The sequence below is a fragment of the Pogoniulus pusillus genome, chromosome 6 (genome assembly GCF_015220805.1).
Source record: "Pogoniulus pusillus isolate bPogPus1 chromosome 6, bPogPus1.pri, whole genome shotgun sequence".
Lineage (NCBI taxonomy): Eukaryota > Metazoa > Chordata > Aves > Piciformes > Lybiidae > Pogoniulus > Pogoniulus pusillus.
In genome coordinates, this window is record NC_087269.1 from 19,798,217 (window position 1) to 19,819,408 (window position 21,192).

The 21,192-nt window shown below is 41.3% G+C and overlaps 1 protein-coding gene across 2 annotated transcripts in view; it reads right to left on the bottom strand.

The window, feature by feature from the left end:
- Positions 1-21,192, bottom strand: part of WDFY4 (WDFY family member 4) — a 193,594-nt gene that overhangs the window by 16,167 nt on the left and 156,235 nt on the right. For both annotated transcript variants that reach the window (XM_064144766.1, XM_064144765.1), the window contains 6 exons: positions 16,211-16,253; positions 15,313-15,432; positions 14,662-14,779; positions 13,905-14,014; positions 9,106-9,259; positions 6,094-6,185 (listed from right to left, as the gene is read on the bottom strand). In XM_064144766.1, the coding sequence (XP_064000836.1) occupies positions 6,094-6,185; positions 9,106-9,259; positions 13,905-14,014; positions 14,662-14,779; positions 15,313-15,432; positions 16,211-16,253 (637 nt within the window). The remainder of the gene's footprint in view (positions 1-6,093; positions 6,186-9,105; positions 9,260-13,904; positions 14,015-14,661; positions 14,780-15,312; positions 15,433-16,210; positions 16,254-21,192) is intronic.

Genomic DNA, 21,192 nt, shown 5'->3' on the forward strand with positions numbered 1-21,192 from the left:
GCAGGTTCCACAAAGCAAAGTGCAAGAACTCTTCAGATCTTGATGCATTCTCCAACTTGCAGCACATGTGCCATCATGTCCTCACCAATAGTGCTGCTGATACAAGATGATTTAAATAAGCAAAACATTTATTAGTATATGGTACCACCACTTTGCTCTATAGACAAGTCAGAGGTGATTTTCTGTTTGTAGGAATGTGCCTTGGTTATGATTTGCATCAAGTAGCAGAATTTATGTTTGAGAAGATACACACAACACAAACATAGATTAGGAAGACATGACTAGAAGAGAGGCTTGAAGCTGGACCTAGAGGATACGGCAGGAGATGCTGCAAGGCATGAATCAGTGAAGACAGTGTAGAGCTTGTAGCTGACTGTCAAGGAGCGCTGCAAGCCAAGACAGGGAAGAGATTTGCAATGGCAGAGTTGGGGCGCAGCAGGTCAGCTGTATGACAGAAGCTTCAAGACTGCCTGGGTTTGGTCAACAACCCTCTCAGGACTTAAGTGGAGATAGTTGAAGCACCACATTTCCTCTTCACAGAAAAAAATGAGATCTGATTTTTTTTTTCCCCCTAAAATAGGAAATAGTTGGCTTTGGTTAGATTTTCCACCCATAGTGACATGTGTATGGGTTAATGGGACCAGAAGAAAGAGAAGATTGCTAGAGGAGATTGGGAGAGATGCAACAAAGTAATACATCTCTGTCAGTGTGGGCTCTCTGGAAAGCTCAATATAATCACAGTATAAAGTTTGTGCTTGGAAGATTCAGCAGCAAGTTCATCAGCAGTGGATAAAAGTTTGAGCTGAACCTTTGCTTACCTCCAGATTAGCCAGTCTTATCCCTAAGGCTTCAATAAATGCTATTGCCCCTGCCATCACCTGCCTCACCAAAGTGTTGTGTGTTCCCAAATGCCCTTGCCTAATGATTCAAGCAGCAGTGTTAAGTATTATTAAAAATACTTTCCTATCTTGAAATCATTTGACTGTGCAATACTCCCTGATGCTCAGTTAAAGGTCTCCCAAACAGACCATCCCACCCAAAGCACAGCAGAAACAGACAGGCTAATGGGATCCAGAACAATGGCTCATTTCACAGAGCACACACTTAGCCCTGTGCAGCTGGTTTAAATGACCCTGCCCACAGCTATAACGATCACAGGGCAGCTCAGAGAACAAGCACAACATACAATCTGTCCCCTGCAAACAACAGGAATACACTTATGAACAGACTCGGAACTCATCCTCATTAATAAAAGCAGTTAGTCCATGAATTGCAAACTGTAAATTTTGCCTGGCATCACTGCCAGAGCAAAACAAAGCAGCCAACAGAGCTGCAACTGTGTCTCTCAGTATTTCTCTAAGCATTATGACACAAGCACAGCCAGGGAGGGAGAACTTGTGACTGAAAGAGGAAATAAATAAATTTCTTTAGTAGGCTAGATTCCTAACTTATTAAACATGAAACAGGGAGTTACTGGGAAATTTATGTCAGGAACAATTCTTTGCACTCATGTACTTTAAAGTTATAGCAAAACCTCAGAACACCATTTACTTGGGTCTGTTTAGTGCACCAAAACTCACTGTGAAGCCTCCTAAAAATGACCATGATGTCAGCAACAAATACACCAGTGGGTGATCTCAGAGGTTCTGGAAACCCTCCTATTTCTAATTCTTCACTTCACAATAAGGCAAACTTTTCTAGGTGTGCTGACCAACTTTATTTCTACAAGATTTCTTGCACTGTAAGTGCAGAACACCTAGTAGTAGCTATAGTTGGCGAGAGAGTTTTGCACTGACCATATGTCAGTGCAGGTCTGATCAGGTCTAGCAAATCATTAAGAAGATGAGTCTATAAATGTGATCTTTCGTTTGCTAAACTCTTCCTATATGAGATTTAAATTAATTTGTAAAACTTGTGTGGCTTTATTCAGCTGTGTCACTGCTAGCAAATAGTGCAGCTCAGTGGAAGCAGGTCTGTAGAACAGAACAGATGGTAGAGAGGGCCCAGTATCCACATTACATGCACTGTGGGGGCTTTACTACAAACTAGATTTAGGCTGCTTGCACAGGCTAAATGCCACTAGCATCTGGAGTGCACAACTGGAGTGCGGCTTTTGGGTTCATTTTATCTCTCACAAATCTCATTCACACAATCTGAGATAGCACTACAATGAGAGCAAAACCATACTATGCAGAGATGACTGACAGATTGATTTCCAAATTGCATCCTTACTCCAAAGTGCAAGGCAAAAGCAGATGTTCTCCATTGCATCTAAGTGCCTTTGAAGTGCTCACCATCACACAAGCAGGGAGGAGCACAACTCAGAACTTTACACTCCAAACAAACATTTCTCCCTGTTTTTCTTTAAGAAATATCAGTGTAAAGCTACAACATGTTTCAGACATCCACGGATTTCTGTCTGCAGCACCTCTGTTAAGGAAGGGCAGTGTTGTCTTTTCCATGTTTGGGGAAAATGGAGAACAGAGACTAAGCCCCTTGGAAGGTCACAGAGGAAGCATGGAATAGAGCAAAGGATCTACATGCCTTCATGGGATTCAGTGGGGAATACCATACAACTGTTGCATGTTTAACACTGAGTTGCTTTCTTGGAAAGAGAAGGAATTGAGCACTTCCTCAAGTCTTCATTTTAGCAAAGACAATACTTTGAGCAGCAAACCTACAACACTCACATAAGGACTTCCTTCCTGAAGTACATGTATCATGTGGTTACAGCTATTGTAACCTCAGGTGTCTCTTCCCTTCCACAACCTTTCAGTCTGACTAGAGCTCTGAGCCTTTAAATCACTCTCTAGGCAGTGTCAGAGATGTCTGACTCAGTAATGCCTATTAGTGTGTATGTACATGAGCATAAGCAGTCTGAACAAGGCTCTTAATCTCTCTGTATCTCAATTTTTGGCAAAAACATTATCTTCTTATCTTCTCAGACTAACAGGCTGGAAAAAATCAGGGAGCAGAGTCTGACTGAAAAAAGTAAGCTAGGTTCTAGGGCAAATTCATACTCTAAAGAGTATTTGCTTTCCAATCAGAACATAAACCCCAAGTCTCAAGTTTTCTCATGTGTTAAAATCTGCCCTTTTGCCCAGTTCTAGATTTGGAAAAAATTACATCCTTTTATTTTACTAATAATGAACCTATATAACAGACAATATTAGCTACATCATAAAATATTTTCCATTCAGTTTGTAATCTAATGTAACACTGCAATGAAAAGAAAAAGGTTCTGATAACAGTAACAGAAAGTTGAAATAATTTATTGAGCAATGCTCTTGTTGCTACTGACACACTTCCATTTCAACCTGACTAGTTTTGTGGTGAAAATCTCTTCCATTCACTGTTCTCCCAGACAGGTATACCCACTGTGTGCTTGCCAGTACTGGGCTGTACTCTAAGTTATTCAGGTAACTGCTACAGAAACATGAGGTAAAACAAAGAAAAATATTAATGTAGCTTCTGTAAATGGATTCATTAGCTACTGAATATGCTGTAAATTCTATGTACTTGCTTGGATTACTAAATTGAGTGGCAGCACATCACTGTGTCAGGCTACTAAGCATAGAAACACTTGAGATCTGGTAATAGTAATAAACAGCTCTTCTCCACACCATGTAACTTGAAATAACATTAATTCAGAAGCTTTTATCTATTGAGGCAGGATTCTGAGGCAAAAAGAATAGATGACTACTTTCAATCACATCCTCAAAATGATTGAAAACAGCATTTTTAGTAAGTATATACAAAAGTTTTCCATTTCATAACAGGCAAGCTAGCAAGATAGAAACGTAACTTCTTTTATCTTTATTGTTCTGACAGATGTAAATGGAAATGTTCAGGTCATGAATTCATAGCAGAGACTAAAGGGAAGCTCAATTAAATAATATGAAATTTCTCACTTTGTGCTCAGCAGTCCTGAAAAAAAAAAGAAAGAAAAGTAGGACTACAGCACAAAAAAGTAGGCAATCACAAACTCTAATCATACAAATATTCATTCACAGAAGTAATCTGAGCAGTGTAAATGGATCCAGAGTTGAACAGGCTTACTCTCATACTCAGTTATTTACAAGCCAAAGCATTTGCAGCACCAGGAACCTATTGAGATAGCATGGAATGCAGATGCTACAAAATACTGACTTGCCTTTGGAATATAATGTTTTAAGAACAATTAATTCTTTGACAAATATATAGCTGGTGCATATTTCCAGGAGTCTGTTCTCTTAATACAGATTTAATAGAAGAAAATGTTCTTAAAAATGGATTCATAGCCCATAGACAACCTTATAAAGGATTTTGTTTGTTTGTTTTTCTTGTTTGGTTTTTTAGGGGCTATGTTTGCTTGTTTTTGTGGGTTTTTGGTTGCAACAAACATCTAAACCACTTGTACATAGTTAGCCAATAATGGACATGCAAGCCCACAACTGCAGCACATGAAGAGGTCCAGACAGACTGGTTATCCATACATATAATCTGGAAATCAGCAGAAAGGTTGTTGTTGGGTAAAAACAGCATTCCCAAACTGTTACAAACTTTCTGCATGGAGAAAGAAACATAAGAAGAGGCAAGAACAAATAAAACAGACAGATGTGTAGGGTCTCAAGAGGGAATGGAGAGACACTTTAGGTACAAGAAATGGAGTCATAGAAATTCAAAATATAAGAGCATGGGAAAGGAGAGTTGCATGCAATTCCAGACAATGAAGGTGGCCTCATCTCAGTTGTCTCCCTGCTGACTTGAAACAAGATGAAGATTCAAGAGGACATCCAATAGAAGTATGCAAATTATTTAGCAGTATGGACAATAACAGGAAGTAGAGACTTTGAATGTTGGACAAAGCGCAAAGCAAGGGACACAAAAGTAATGGTCATTTAATGGGAGCATAGTGCTGTCAAAGGAACAGTGAAGAAAATAACATTTATGACACAAGACTAAGACTCTGGTTTTGTTGAAAAAAAGAAAGAAAACTAAAGCAGTCAGTAGGGAAGTCAAAGACAGGACCTAAGCTAGAATTTGAAGAGATCAGCTGAGGAAAGACATTTAGATATCAATATAGAGAAGATGGTTCTGTTCACAGGTTTGGCTATAATTACCTACAAAGACTGCAGAGAGTGAAAGCTGAACCCCCAAAGGCAGATCTTACTTGGAAAAAGAAAGCTGAGAACCCCACACTGAAGCAGAAACTGAAGGTACACATGACAAACCAGGGTGATGTAATGCCTTGAAAATCATGGGCTGTTTGTTTAGTCCCACCAATGCTAATATGTAAAATCCACACTCTTCCTGTACATAGCAATAGTCTGCAGGCACTCAAAAACGCAGTTTGACTGCTTTTGCCAGATGAAATCAGATGAGATAACACAGGAGCACTACAGTACAGCACTTTCCCTTTTTAGCTCTAACAGAAAGAGAGACTTGCACCAAGAGATTCTGGTGCAAAGTCTGTGTTCAGTGCAACTGCCTTCATACAGGATTGCTTTTCCATTCACTGCTGCATAGCAGGTGACATCATACAGCAGTTAAGACTTTCTAACTATTAATAGATAGCACTAAGTGCAGTAAGTCTCAGAACTCTAAAGCTATTTTGTTTTCAAATTACCGAGGCTGATTCCATTAAAGGCAGGAAATAACATTAGGTTCCTCCACCACCACCACCACCCCCGCCCCTTCCCCCCCCAAAAAAAAGGAAATAATTAGTTGTAGTCCTGGCAAGACTTAGAGATGCTTGGAGATGGATTTAGATGGATTTAGTTCAAATAAACACACATCAGGTTAGCAACATGGGGTTATATTCATGAAAGTGCTCTGGGCATGCATTATGTTACATTCACATGTGCTTAACAGGCTTAGACAGGTCTGTGCCACAGACCTAGGTATGAACCTCACCTGATATGGAAAGTTGGCCTTGATTCAGGGTGAATTGTCAGACAGACAAGTAAACATACAAAGTTCAGAACCTAAGTGAGCTCCACAAAGACAGGATGCATTTGGACCTAACATTTTAGTTTTGATTCTGGCTTTCAGAATTTTGTTTTCATTGGTATTCAGTTCAGCATTTTGTTACAAATCTTGATATTCACTGACCTGTCTGTGCAGGAGAATGAATTTATGGGGGTCTCCATCTGCCCAAGGAGGAAGCTGCACATCTCCTAGCACTGTTCCATCCTGCATGCAGCCTGCAGGGATTACAAAGGGAGGATTGAAAACAAGAATCAAACACATTGCAAATATGAAGAGCTTTTCTAAATACTGATGCCAAAGGAAATTGAGGTGGCTGTTACATGTGTGATTTCAGGTTCTATATCAATTCTAATGCCATAGAACAACGCAGAACCAATTTCTTCCGGGATTTCTGCTCCTGTAATAAAGAACTGAGATGTTCTAGTGACTGTTGCTAATATAGTAATAATACACATCCTTAACACACACTGCAAATTTCACTCCAGACAAACGTGCTGGCACAGCTTCCCATTTATACAGGATCCTGGAGGCCTAACTGTCAGATATTCCTACTAAAGTAGGCACCTGAGAGGTTTTTTGTTTTCAAGTCTTTTGCAATCTTGTTCTTTTCAGAAGGTGAAGATTGTATTCTTATTTCAGAGCACAGTGTTGCAGTTTAGAAGGGACATTGAGATGCTTGAGCGTGTCCAGAGAAGGGCGACGAGGCTGGTGAGAGACCTCGAGCAGAAGCCCTACAAGGAGAGGCTGAGGGAGCTGGGATTGGTTAGCCTGGAGAAGAGGAGGCTCAGGGGTGACCTTATTGCTGTCTACAACTACCTGAGGGGTGGTTGTGGCCAGGAGGAGGTTGCTCTCTTCTCTCAGGTGGCCAGCGCCAGAACGAGAGGACACAGCCTCAGGCTGTGCCAGGGGAGATTTAGGCTCGAGGTGAGGAGAAAGTTCTTCACTGAGAGAGTCATTGGACACTGGAATGGGCTGCCCGGGGAGGTGGTGGAGTCGCCGTCCCTGGAGCTGTTCAAGGCAGGATTGGACGTGGCACTTGGTGCCATGGTCTAGCCTTGAGCTCTGTGGTAAAGGGTTGGACTTGATGATCTGTGAGGTCTCTTCCAACCCTGATGATACTGTGATACTGTGATAACTGGATGAATTTAAATCTAAGTTGAAGCCCAGGTCTGGGACTGCATGTGTCCCCTCAGGGTAGCAGTGAAGAAATTCTGTTCTTGGTATTGCCTGTAGTAAAATCTTTCTGCATGTCTTCCCTTTTTTGGCAAGATTCTGGTATCTCTTTTAGGTCTCTCCACTTGATTCCTTTCAGGTCAGTCACTGGAACTTTGAGACAAGGTCTTCCTTGGCTTCCTCTCAGGATGAAGTTACTCCAAGTATTTATTATCTTTCAACAATCTTCTAACATATCTTTCTCATTCTGTTCTTTTCTTAACGTGTCTCATTTCTTAAGAACGTGAGTTCTTAAATGCAACTGTAGCTAGACCTCAGTATCATGGGTTAAGTTGCCTTTGCTGTCACTCATATAGGATGATTCTGAGTGTGTCCAGCAGATCAAGGGAGGTTCTCCTCTGCCTCTACTCTGCCCTGGTGAGACCCCATCTTGAATACTGTGTTCAGTTTTGGGCTCCCCAGTTTAAGAGGGACAGGGATCTGCTGGAGATAGTCCAGCGGAGGGCTACAAGGATGATTAGGGAACTGGAGGGCATGGCTGATGAGGAGAAGCTGAGGGACCTGGGGCTTTTTAGTCTGGAGAACAGAAGACTTAGAGGGGATTTGATCAATGTTTATAAATATCTGAGGGCTGGCCAGGAGCAGGGGGACAGGCTCTTCTCACTTGCTCCCTGGGATAGGACAAGGAGCAATGGGTGTAAGTTGCAGCAAAAGAGGTTCCACCTCAACACAAGGGGGAACTTCTTTACTGTAAGGGTAACAGATAACTGGAACAGGCTCCCCAGAGAGCTCTCCTTCTCTGGAGACTTTCAAGGCCTGTCTGGATGTGTTCCTCTGTGATCTGTGTTAGATAGTACTGTTCTGCTCTGGCAGGACGGTTGGACTTGATGATCTCCTTGGGTCCCTTCCAACCCCTAGCATCCTGTGATCCTGTGATTCTTAAGGTATTTCTCACAGTATCACACAGTATCATCAGGGTTGGAAGAGACCTCACAGATCTTCAAGTCCAACCCTTTACCACAGAGCTCAAGGCTAGACCATGGCACCAAGTGCCACGTCCAATCTTGCCTTGAACTTGCCTTGAATCTTGCCTCCTCTGCCTTAACTGTGAATCAACCTGTGTCTACTCCTGAAAGCATCATTGCATTGCAAATGATGTGACCTTCCTGTAAAGTGAAGTGAATCAGGACTACTACGGCTATTTCTGAACACTACTTTTTCTGGATTCTCTCTGCTAACTGATGTGGAAAGACATCCAGATGCAGTGTATGCTCAGAAAGGCTTGTGGTGCTGCTTGAAGACAGGGACAATATAGCTAATTCATGTGACTTGCACAGAATCTTTCAAGATGACAGTGAGAATATTTGGTAACTTTAACCAAAGACACAATCCACCTTTCACCAATACCATTTAACAAGTATCACATCACCAGAAGACGAATGAATATATTGTTCATAAAGTTCTTCACTGAGAGAGTCATTGGGCACTGGAATGGGCTGCCCAGGGAGGTGGTGGAGTCGCCGTCCCTGGAGCTGTTCAAGGCAGGCAAGGTTGGACGTGGCACTTGGTGCCATGGTCTAGCCTTGAGCTCTGTGGTAAAGGGTTGGACTTGATGATCTATGAGGTCTTTTCCAACCTTGGTGATACTGTGATACTGTGATACTGTAACTAGACTGCTTATATCAAAATCTACCTTTGACTGAAAAAATGTATAACTCCTTTGCACAGTAACTTATAGGAAGCACAATGCTTTCTGAGCTGGAAATTCAGTGGTTCTGATAGAGTTCAAATTTCAGAAGCTTGTATTCCTGTAGTCTTATTTCAGTAAAAAATGATCTCTTAATACTAGAGAGCATCAACAGTCTGCATAGTCCAGGGACCAACTCCCAACACATAATCTGGATCTTTTTCCCTTGACAGGGCGCTGGGGAGCAGTAAACTGAATTCCCTTCTAGAACTTACCAAGTTCAAAATTATTTGCATTGGTTAGGAACTCTGGCAAGTAGAAGAATTCAGGGATGAGTTCTCTGACATCACTCATGTTGTCCCTTGATGCCGATTCCCATGTGCTCTTAACGCTATGAAACATCCTGTCTGCAACATCAAAATTCCCACCCTGTGAAATGAAGGCAGACAAAAAGACTGCAGTGTGAATATTCAGTTAAATGAAAAGCAGATGCAGAATCTTAACCAGTTCTGCAATAAGCACCCTATCACATGCTTCATTAGGTGATATCTAAAGATCGGTCCCAGTTCTGCTTACTATGATTTTATAGTTGGGATTGTTTTAGTTCAGATTTACAGATATGTAGGTTGAGATTACTGTGAAGCTTGGAGTCTTAGCATAGTTTGCAGTAACATGGAGGAAAGCAGAAATGATCTTGGGCAGCTTAAGAATATCAGGGTACACATTATTAATGCTTCTAAAGGCAATCAATTCCTTTCATCCCAAAGTGATTTGCAACATTGGACACAACTTCAGTGTTTGCACTTCAGTTGTGACCCAAACAGTTGTGAACAATCATATGTGAAAATCTCCTGAGGAAAACCTTTGAGGAAGAGTGAGTGTGTGTGTGTGTGTTTACCACTGAAGTAGCATTTATCTGATCCAAGCAAACAGGAAAGACCCAGCGGGCAGGAGCCTTCAGGACTGTTCATTCTTTATGGGAAGGAGAGAAAGCATAAAGATGGGAAGAAAGGCTTTAGTTCCCATATTGCGCTTCAGTTGTGACCCAAACAGTTGTGAACAATCATATGTGAAAATCTCCTGAGGAAACCTTTGAGGAAGAGTGAGTGTGTATGTGTGTTCACCACTGAAGTAGCATTTATCTGATCCAAGCAAACAGGAAAGACCCAGTGGGCAGGAGCCTTCAGGACTGTTCATTCTTTATGGGAAGGACAGAAAGCATAAAGATGGGAAGAAAGGCTTTAGTTCCCATATTGCTTTCTGACAGTAAGAACTACTTCCCTTTGGATCTCATGAGTACCTGCACACATATGATGTAACCCCTTAGTACCTACAGACTCTGCTAAGTCGAGGAACTATGAGTCAAGAAATAACTTCTGCCATATCTTTTTTTTTTTATTATTTTTTTTTAGGGAGAAACTATCCTCAGGGATAAGATGTCAAAACTCAAAAGGCAGTAAGCCCTAAGTTCTGAAGCCACGTCTTCTTGCTTTTCTTTTGAGATGGATTCCCATCAAAACCCAACATGTATTCCTGATGGAACAACCCCATCCTTGTTTCTGTTGATGTGAATTTTGACCGTGCTTTCGGTGCAGTCTCATCTCTAAAGGACAGCATAGTTCTGCTTTACCTCCTTGTTTTCCCTCTGTTGACAACTGAAGCCTTCCCACACCCATGCATGGGACTGAGTGAAAAAGTGGCTAATCACATCAGTAAGCCTAGCTGGAGTTAATCTGATGCACAAGGTCATCTTGTTCTTGATCATTATTAGACAGGGACCCTTGGACTCAAATTCAAATTGAAATTAAAACAGAGTAGAAGGAAGAATATAAATAAATCAATAGCTAACAAGTATCTCATTGAAGCATATTAAAGGCCTTTGTATATTTAATCTGCACACAGCGTGGTGTGTCTGGTGGTGATTGATGCTTTTTCATCTTTTTTTGCAGCTTTTATTAGAGCTGATGGTAATCTCCTGAGAAACAATATGATTTGTAATAAAAAGATTACCTGTATTAAATAAAAATAATATATACATAGGAAATACTGTTAGCGCGACAAATCTGGTTAAAGATATTACCACCACCAAAAAATGTGATTTTTCCTCTCGCTGTCTAATTCATTTTAGGGAAAAGTAATATCTTTAAAACTTAAGCCTGTATTATTTATAAAGGAAGCAATAACTGATTTTCCCATTTCCTATATTAATAAATTTATTTGCATATATTTATATCAGAATTAATGAGTTTTTGCTCCCTATGAATGCAAAAAATGCGCTGAAAGGGAAAAAGAGAATCATGAATTGCTTTATCCCTTTAGGTTGAAAGTTGACATAAACTCTTGTGGGTTTTATATAGCTAGAGACAGTAAGCCTGCTTTGTTTCCTTTCAGCATAGGCTGGATGTTAGGAGGAAGTTCTTCACAGAGAGAGTGATTTCCCATTGGAATGGGCTGCCCAGGGAGGTGGTGGAGGCACCGTCCCTGGAGGTGTTCAAGAAAAGACTGGATGAGGCACTTAGTGCCATGGTCTAGTTGACTGGGTAGGGCTGGGTGCTAGGTTGGACTGGATGATCTTGGAAGTCTTTTCCAACCTTGTTGATTCTATGATTCATCAGGAATATTGGGAAAATATGCTTATCAATACTACAGTTCAGTAGGACACACACAACAGCTAGTCAAGGTGATTTTCAAAAAGAAGTTTGAACTTCCCATGTTTATAAAACTAAGCAGCACTGACCCTTGGTTGTGCTTGAAACTCAAAGTGTTTCCAAAATATGCTTATGAAGATGCAAGGAGTCACCACAGGTCCAGAGATGCTAAGAAATAATTACCTGCAGACTTGACTAAGGTGAAGTGGAACATACCATCCAGTTTCTACTTAATGAGCCAGGATTTCATCCATTCCAATACAATATGCAAAGCACATACAATATGCAAAGCACATACAATATGCAAAGCACATACAATATGCAAAGCACATACATACCTCTTCCCAGGGTCAGACCTCAGTACACTTAGGTAAAATGTGAAATAATGAGATTCTGTAAACTCCTGTACAGTTCCCTTAGTAGAGACAATGCTTTCTCACTGCCACTTACTGTGGTAAGGTACAAATCAATCCTTTCACTTGAGAAGCAGGATATTACACCAACATTAGGGTGCACCTAAGTTGTTTCTTTTCCTTGTCATGTGCATTCAGACTGGCAGTTTGCAGTTACAAGCATAGCGTTTCCACTTTTTAAGATGCTGAGAAGCTTTCACAGCTTCCAGCTCAGCACATTTCAAAGGTCTTAAGTTTGAAGTACTCCTTTTCCAACCTGCTCCTAACTTGATCATGCAGTTCACAGGTCTGCTGTTTACCTGACTGTATCTCACAGTTAGCAATTCCTAACCCACTGTAAGTCCAGTCACCTGAGGAAATTACAACAATGATCTCAGCTGAACATGCAGCAACATAAGAGCAAAGAAATGAGAATGGAATATGTTCAGCAGTTTCAGTGGATTCACATCCCAACAAATTTCAGACTGCTTCAGATCTCAGCAGCCTTTGAAGATAATTACCCTCACAAAAATGCTAGTTACCACCTAATCATACATAAACAGAGCCACAGAGCAGCTACTCAGACTGGGAACTTGTTACACATGAAAAGTGTGCCAGTGAGATACAGCAGCGTTTTTGTGTTTACAAGAAGAAATAACAGTTCCGCAGTCATTCATGACTGCAGCTGACATATGGCTCACAGAGTGCAATGGTAACCATTGCCTCAGGTGGTTTACTAAGCCATCAGCTACTGCTGATAACAGCCAATATCACAGGGCTTAGTACTTAATTAGCACAGCACTTTACTTGTGTTAGTTCATTAAAAGAAGAAAAACAACAAAGCAGCACAACAGCAGAGCACTTGGAAATCTGCAGGAGGCATGATCTGTCCTCACCATACATCCAGCAGTCTGACCGTGGAATATTGGGAATATTATGGCCTAGTTATGTCCCTTACATTAATCCATAAGGACAGATGGATTTCAGCAAATACTCCTTAAAAACATATGCCTTTGAGGACCTGTCCTACTGGTAGACCCTGCTGTAAACACAACACATGTTACAGAAATAAGGACAACAACTGTTGGCTACAGCCCAAGTGTCTGTGCTTGTGCATCACAAGCTGCCAGCTGAACAGAGCAGTCAGGAAATTTGGTAGCCCTGTATGCTGACCAGCTGGGAGAGGTAAGAGAACCTGTCTGACTATTGAAAATTAAAGCAAAGAAGACATTATGTACCTCTGCCTTTTCCTCGTCTCTAGTTACTATGTTTGCCTCCGTGTCCATGGAGGTTGTCCTTGCCTCTCTCTTTTTTTTTTTTTCCCCATTAATATAGCTAAAAACCCATTTTTTTATTATCATTCACAGAAGTGACCAGTGTAAATTCTAACTGGGCATTTTGCCTCTCTAATTTTCTTCCCACATGACCTAGCAACATCCTTAAACTTTTCCTGAGTTACCTCCCCCTCTTTCCAAAGGTGATGCACCCTCTTTTTTTTGTCCCAGTCACCAGAGCCTGTGCATCCTCCTCTGGCCTGGTAGAGCTCTTTATGCCACTACAGCTGGCTCCAAGTGCTTGCCTGTAACTGCATTACTGTGTGGGTACTTGGACTTACAGTATGTACCATGAATGACGCATCTGCCTCAATGTCAGAAGGTTTTGTTCAGACAAGTTGTAAAACATTGCCTAGGTGTTTATACAGAATCATAGAACTGCTTCTTTGGAAAAGACCCCTGATATCATTAAGTCCAACCAATTTTGCCTCAGCTCTCACGAAATTGCATCACAGGACCAAAACTAAATAATCTTTCTTCATAGGAAAAAAAAAAACCCAAATCATCAGACATCAATCATGCTCCAATTAAGATGCTTTCACCACATTCAACAGACATAACACAGAGCCTTCGGCAAGCCCAGAGTCCACACAGAGTACACAGCAATTGTCAAATTAATCTCCCTTCATTATACAACCACTATAACTGTGTTACATAGTTCATAATGAGGTGTAGGAGGGAAGCTATCATGTCCCCTTACCTGCAGAGAACAGAAGGTCTGAGTAAACGGCTGCAATCGGACCAGGTAAGATGCCACTATAATTGCTGATGAATAGTGAGTACAGTAATGGCACTGGGCTGACAGGTCTCCTGGAAATTGGACACAGATTAGATTCCATCATCCATTTAACACAAAATAACTAAACAGGAAGCAGGTATTTAAAGCAGATGTAGTCAAAGATCTGTGAGCAAAAGCACAACTTGCATATTTGCATTGAATGTGAAGTTACTAACATCTCTGTATGTCCTTTTTTTTCTTTGCCTTTCACATTTCATTTTCTGAAGAATAAGGCCTTTAACTTTCCAAATTATTCCTTTCCCCATTGGTACCAGAAAAGTTCTTGAAGTCAACACCTCCAACATTCTATTTCCTTTTCCTAAAGGAGCTGTTAGATAAGCAGGATGCAGCAGTCGTCTTCATGTAGCTTGGCTAACAAACAAGGCTAATGTGTGCAGCTTAGCTAACAGTGCAGCATTTTGCTGTAGCATCTCTTCTACTGGAATGAAAAGCATAGAACTGAGCAGTACAAGGCACATAAAGCAGTGTTTGCAGGAACAATTTCCTTTGAGTCTTCAACGAGATTTTATCCAGATGTGATATCTTTTTGTCATGGTGTTTCCCTTAGCCACAACTCTGGAAAGTCCTTGGATGACTTTTTTCAAGGGACTTAACAGCACTCCCAAAGGCCTGAGGGGACTCAAGCCTCTTCTGTCTATTAGTCTTCTGAAACACTCACCCTCACTCTTCTCCACCTCATTGTAGCGCTGGATAAACTTGCGTTTCCTCCCCACAGTCTGCGCACCCATGGGCTTTGACAGGTCCCGAAATGTATGAGGATTAGTAAGGTTTAGAGTCTGAAAATCAAAACCAGCAAAGATGTAGATTTTTTTGGATCACTGAGTCTTAGATGTCATGACTAGCTCAGTGACATTGCATAGCAGCAAGTCTGTGCTGGAAGTTTCATCCACAGAAGATCACAGCTTCAGTACTAAAACATCTTCTGAACTGCAATAAGACTTGGAAAGAGTAGTAGTATATGCCACTGTACAAGGAGTTTCACAAATATGGGACTTGGCAGGTTGCAAATTGCTCTCAAGGCATTTGTGTTCAAATCCCCATGTCACAGAAGCCTGTTCCTGCCTGTCTGCCAAGCTGATGCAGCCTGCCTTTAACTAGATATATATTCAACAGACATTCATCTACCTTTCTGAGACATAACGTGATCCTCAGCATGCTGATTTGAACATAAGGCTAATCTATAAAGAATCAGTACATTTCAAATTAACTATCTCAATTTTTTTAACTCTGCTGCTTCTGTGGCATCATTCAACAAACTTTTGTGTGGTTGCTATCATAGAAAGTACAGAGTGATGCATCAAACACTGACCTTGGAGAGATAGTCAGCAAGGACCCATGGAAACACAGGATATTGCATGTAGTCGTTGTAGCTGCGGCCAGCCAGTGTGTTCAGATACATCAGGTAATCAAAGTTGCTGATCTCCCTCTTCTGCCAGGGAAAGGAAGCAAGCATTGAAATCCCCAACTCCATCCCTCAAAACCGTATCACAAAGACACCCTCAAAATCCTGTGGTTCCCAGGTCAGCCAGGACAGGAATTATAAATAGTGTAATCAGTCATCCATTGCCTTTCAGATAAGCTCAATTTCTCTTATACAAGAATACATTCACCAGAATCTGTCTTCATTCTATCTCTTCTTCAGGCAGACTATTTGCATTTGTGTATTATCACACAGTGCTTTTATGCTTTACTTGCGCCACAGAGCATTTCTTCCCAATTTAAAAGCGAGCCCAAATGCATGCAATTTGTATATTGGAAAATCCTGGACAACTGCCTGTACAGAAAGCCTGCACAAAGTGCTACATGAAGGTATAGATTTCTCCAATGTCTTGGGTCATCAAAATCAGAGGTACAGGAAAATAAACGAATCTCACAGCTCAGCAAAACATCTGGGAAAACAAGAGGTGCATTGATTTAGATGTACAGATAATCTCTGAACAATCATTCAACTAGGCAATTCTTTTTGGCCTCAGTTTAAAACTGTGCATAAAATCACAGTCTGCCAGACAGCAGTACCATATGCTTCACAGCTGGAGGAGGAAAACCTCTGAAGTAACCAGGTGCAAATACTCAGCTCCTCTTGCCAATAATCTCACCTCCAGCAGCAAGAGAACGGCTTAGGTCTGTAAGTACACACATAAATATGTACCTGTGTGCAAACACACAAAAAGCTTCTGAAATTCATGTGCAGACAAGATTTAGCTCACCTGCCACTTCTGGAGCATTGTCTTTTCTCCTCCTGAGTGTTTCCTGTATGGAACAAACATTGATATAATCTGCTTCAGAACAGTAAGAGAGTCAGCACAACAACATCTGTGCACCCTGTGCCCCCTGCTCTGATCCCACAGAAACAAGAGAACACCAAGTCTAGAAGAGTGTTGAGGTTTCCTCTTTGACTCCAAAAATCAGTGTCACCAGTAAGGTTAGTGCTGCACAATACAAATTTGATTACTGCTTTCATGAAGAAGGCAGGCATTGTCGGATGAACAGTAGTGGCCTAGCTTCAGGGAGTTGGACTAGATGACTTTTGGAGGTTCCTTCCAACCCAGAGCATTCTATGATTCAGAGAGCTTATGAATTTGTCACTGTCAGTCACTCTTCCCATAATAAGTTGAGTGTCCCTAAGCTACTTACCAGTCCAATCCTGAATGAAGTGCTACTTGAATTATTACATTTAATAAAGAATAGAGAAGGAAGTATGATGGTGGTGGTGCTAAGAATGGATTATGCTTGCCTTAAGATACCTTCAAAAACTACAGCAGTGATGCCACATGATAAGCTGCAGGAATTCAGAAGCTGACTCAGGCATAGAAGATGCCCTTGCAGCAGAGGCAGATGAATGGCTGGGGACAGCAATCTCCTCAGCTGTTTTGAGCTAAGCCACAGTGCTATTCAGTCAGTGCTCCAAATTTCATCCCATTGTAGAGTTAGAGTGCTAGTGACAGGTACCATTAAGACTGTCTGTTTCTATTCTGAAGTCTTATCCTCAAAGGCTCAAGGTTTTCTGAAGCATTCTGAAAACTGCATCTTGACAAGTGTCCCAGTCTCCATATCAAAGATACACAAAGATTTTTGCACAACACACTTTGAAACTAAGCTAATTCTTAAAAAAGTGGGTTGTCATTTAATTTTTTTTTAAATTAATAAATAGTTTTTCCACTTACTTTGTTCACAAAGTGCAACTTTTAATTGAAACTTTAAATAAAGCCCAAACCAGCTGAAGATGGATTCTAAACAAGGGGATTCACTTGAACGCGTGAAAAGATCAATGATTCTGAGCAAGCAAGTCACACTTCATTTATACTGATCTAGAAGTTGTGTCAGCATCTGAAGGCCATGGACTTGCCTTTATCGCTTCTTAGAGATCAAGCTAAGACAGGCAACAGCCTTTGGATTAAAGAAACTTTGGATCTGCCAAAGTAAGCAAGGTTACCAGTATGATATGCTGTAACTGAAGTAGGAGATGCTTGTCCCTTTAAGAATACAACTTTAATCCTGAAGTGCTGTTCCAGAGACAAGGCTACAAACTTCCTGAAGAGCAAGGGAATCACTACAGCCACAGATTATAAAACTGCAACAGGAATAACTAGCTGGTTATCTGCACTCTTGTGCTCTCTATTGGATCACACTAGAAATTCACAAAGCTAGGCTTAAGGTAGCTTCAAACTCTGGAATGGTCTATGATCAGAAAGTAGTAGTAAATTCTTCTAAATTACCTCTCACAAGTATGAATCATTATTTTAATGCCTGTTCACTCCTGGACCAGTTAATAGTGCACATAAAGGCAAACCACTACGGTTTACTCAACATGCTTTGCTCTTTGCTTTGGCACTCTTTTCAGAGAAAAGCATGTATCTGAGGGAAAGATTTTGCATACCCTAAGCAATAGTCTTTTCCATGAAAAAAAGTATGAAACCCAGGACCAATTCTAACATACAGTCTACAATGCCTAAGCTTTGCTTAGTTCTCCTGCTAAGCATATGAAACCTAATCATGACAAGCTACGTTTGTAGAAACCAGGTAACACAAAACAGTGTATCTCATATCTGATATGGGGAAATAGGAGCTTCACTCTCTGTCTAAAAAAAATTAACAGATTGTATGGTGTTCTGACTTACATAATGTAAACAAGAAATAATCCACTGACTCCAGGAGTTACGTCACTTCGTATCCCCAGGTTCGGTAATATGTGGCTCAATAATGTAGGAATTCTAAAGTGGAAAACAGTTACGATGCACACTTACCCTTTACAAGTCAGACCTCTCACACTATGTGTAGGTTACACAGATCTTTGCCTCACTGGTCTCCAACAGATATTTGGAACTCAGAGAGAGGATCAGGATTTCTGACATTGTTTGAAGTGTGGTTGTCTAAGGTTGCTTGTCACAGAGGGATCAAGTTAGGTTCTTCCCTTTCCACAGAGGCAGACTCACTCACTAAAATTGCACAGGTTTATTTTGGATTTATGGCTGGGTTGGAAAGTGGGAGATTATGTGATGTACGAACCTGCTCAACCTGAGAGTCCTCCAACATTTAAAATGGGAGCATAATTAAACATTATACACAGGACTAAACTGGGCCAGTCTGCGTTATGTGTATATACACTACAGGTGTTGACTAGTGGTTGCCATGACCCTCTCATGAAACTCTTGCTCTGCCTGTCATAAGCCTTAAACAGCTAACAGGGCCTCTACATGTGTCAAAGCAGTCCTCTCTGCTGACTCTGGAGACCGCTGTGTAACTCAAAGAGGTCAGTGAGTTCACCACGTCATGAAAATATGCAAGACTAAATGTAGTGCCATCCCTCTGGCTCTCAGGGGAACAGGCAGGATGCCAAGTCCTCAGAGATCAGGAATTGTGCAACTTGCAGGGGCTCAGAACATGAATCGCATTACAGGCAGTTCAAGCCTATTCCTTCTCCTTAGTAATCAATCAGCATTCCTCTAGCCAGCACCTCTCTAGCCAGCACAGCAAAAGCTCAAAGTAGATCAACTACAGCTATCCAACCACAGTAAATGCATTTAAAAATAAATAAATAATCAAAAGATGGGTTGAAAAAGAAGCAGAAGTGCTTTATAAATGTATGTAACTAAACATCAGGAGGGGGTGAAGTTATGTGAAGTACCAATGCAACTATCTATATTTAAATCTATAAGACATTTGTAGGGCACTAGCCACAGCAGAATCTAGGCATGATGTGTACTAATGATGATCCACCTTTGGCTACATGATACATAAGTGATTTATTAATCCCTCTTCCATTAACATCAGACTATGATCTCACTTCTTTGATAGTCAGTACTTTCCATTTGCTAGAGACAGGTGGATCTCCAACCTATTTGGAAATTCATAGCAGATGAGATAATCTGAAAGGGTAAGATGTTGCCCTCACTGAAGTTAATACTAAAATTCCAATAAACTTAATGGGTTCTTAGACTTCATAAAACTGCTGCCATTTTCTTTTTGTCTTCCAGCTTCCATACTTCTTATGTTTGCAAAGCAGCAGCAAGGCTCTCCTAAAACCTCTTTCCTTAAAGAATCCTTGCAATTACAAAAAATATTGTAAGGAAAACCCTCTTCCTAATAAGCAACAACCTAGGTAAACCTTACTATTAAAAGAGGAAAGACAACATCAAAAGAAATATCAGCTTTTCCTGGAAAACAATAGCAATCTGGTTGGTAAATAGTAGAGGTTCAGCAAACAGAGCAGGACCTGCACAATCAGATTTAGTCCAAACAGTAGACGGTGATAAAGTTCCTGTTGTACGTGAAAAGAATCTGTTAGGGAAAACTGTTTGGGTATTTTCTCCTTCAGGTGAAGGGAAACCTGTCCAAGGGGTGGTGTCTGCTGAAGGTCCTGGTCATACCTGCTGGGTAATGCAAGAGAGTGGTGAAATCCAGTGTATTACACAGAGAAATCTAACTTCAGTTGAGAGAGCTTAAATTCAGAGTGTATAATATAAGCTGTTAGGAGTTTTCTGTTCTAGGTACCATCGGCAACCAATGAAAGAATCTACGAAAGAATCTACAGTACATGAGCATGAACCCAACGTCACCTGGGAGTCCCTGTTCTCGTCTCATCTGTGAGGAGGCAAACTGCTGTTTTCTGAGATTTTGAACCACCTACATCTGAGATAGCTGGAATGAAGTGTGAACTGAACTTGTAATATTCATTAGTATAAATATTGGTTTAGATCAGATAGTTCTCAGCAATACTCTGAGTGAAATAGACATGGGTGGATTGTGCTAGTTTGAAGCTAGCTAAAATGTTTTGGTGAGAAGAATGAGATTACAGGCTGTGAAAGAGAAACGATGGTGATGTCTACTCTCAGGCTTGCTGAGAGGTATAAGAACAAGAATGTAGATATAGACAAGATATTTGGTCACTGTCTGGGCTTTGAGCTGCATATCTCTCTCTCTAGCCCAGCCTGATAAATCCACTTGCTTCCTAACCCCCCTGGCCAACCCTCCATTTCTCCTCGGGCACAAGGCAACATCTGGGATAAGGTAGAGAGGGGTGGGAGAAGGTAGAAGGGTTGTTTGGAGCCCCTCCTGGGGACTCAGGTTTCTGGGAGGGGAGCTGTGTTTCTGTATTACCTTTTTACCTTGTATATTTCTGTATATAACTGTATATACTGTAAATATCTGCTTGTATATTGTGCTAAGCTGTAAATAATAAGCTTCATTCAACTTTCAGAGCTGGCTGAGTCTAGTCTGGGTGATTTACAAAGTGTGGGAGGGTGGGAGTCCTGTACCCTTAATTCCTCTCCTGCCTGGACTTTGGGGGGAAGAGGGAAAGCTGCCTGGTTTCCCTCCCCCCTCGCCTGCCCTGCTGCCATGAAGGGGGTGAGCACAGGGGTCTGGCCCACATGAGGACTGCCCCGTGAGTTCCCATGCTGGAGCCAGGCTGGGATTGGCCGTGCGCTTTCGTGCCTAAGGTGTGGTAACTCTGCCCTTTGTCTAGCGAAGGTTATAAATATTGGGGTCTTCCTGCCTTTGGGGGTTCCTGCCTTGGAGTTTGCCTGTGCCTGGACATACGGGTCTGCCTGAGCTCACACACTCTCCCCTCGCCTTGGCTGCAGAGAGATCTTCAAAGGAACGGCCTCCCCATTGACACCTTTATAAGAGCTGAATACCTCTTAACTCTTAATGGTCCACCTACAGCCGCTGAAAAGGGAGCGAGAAAGAG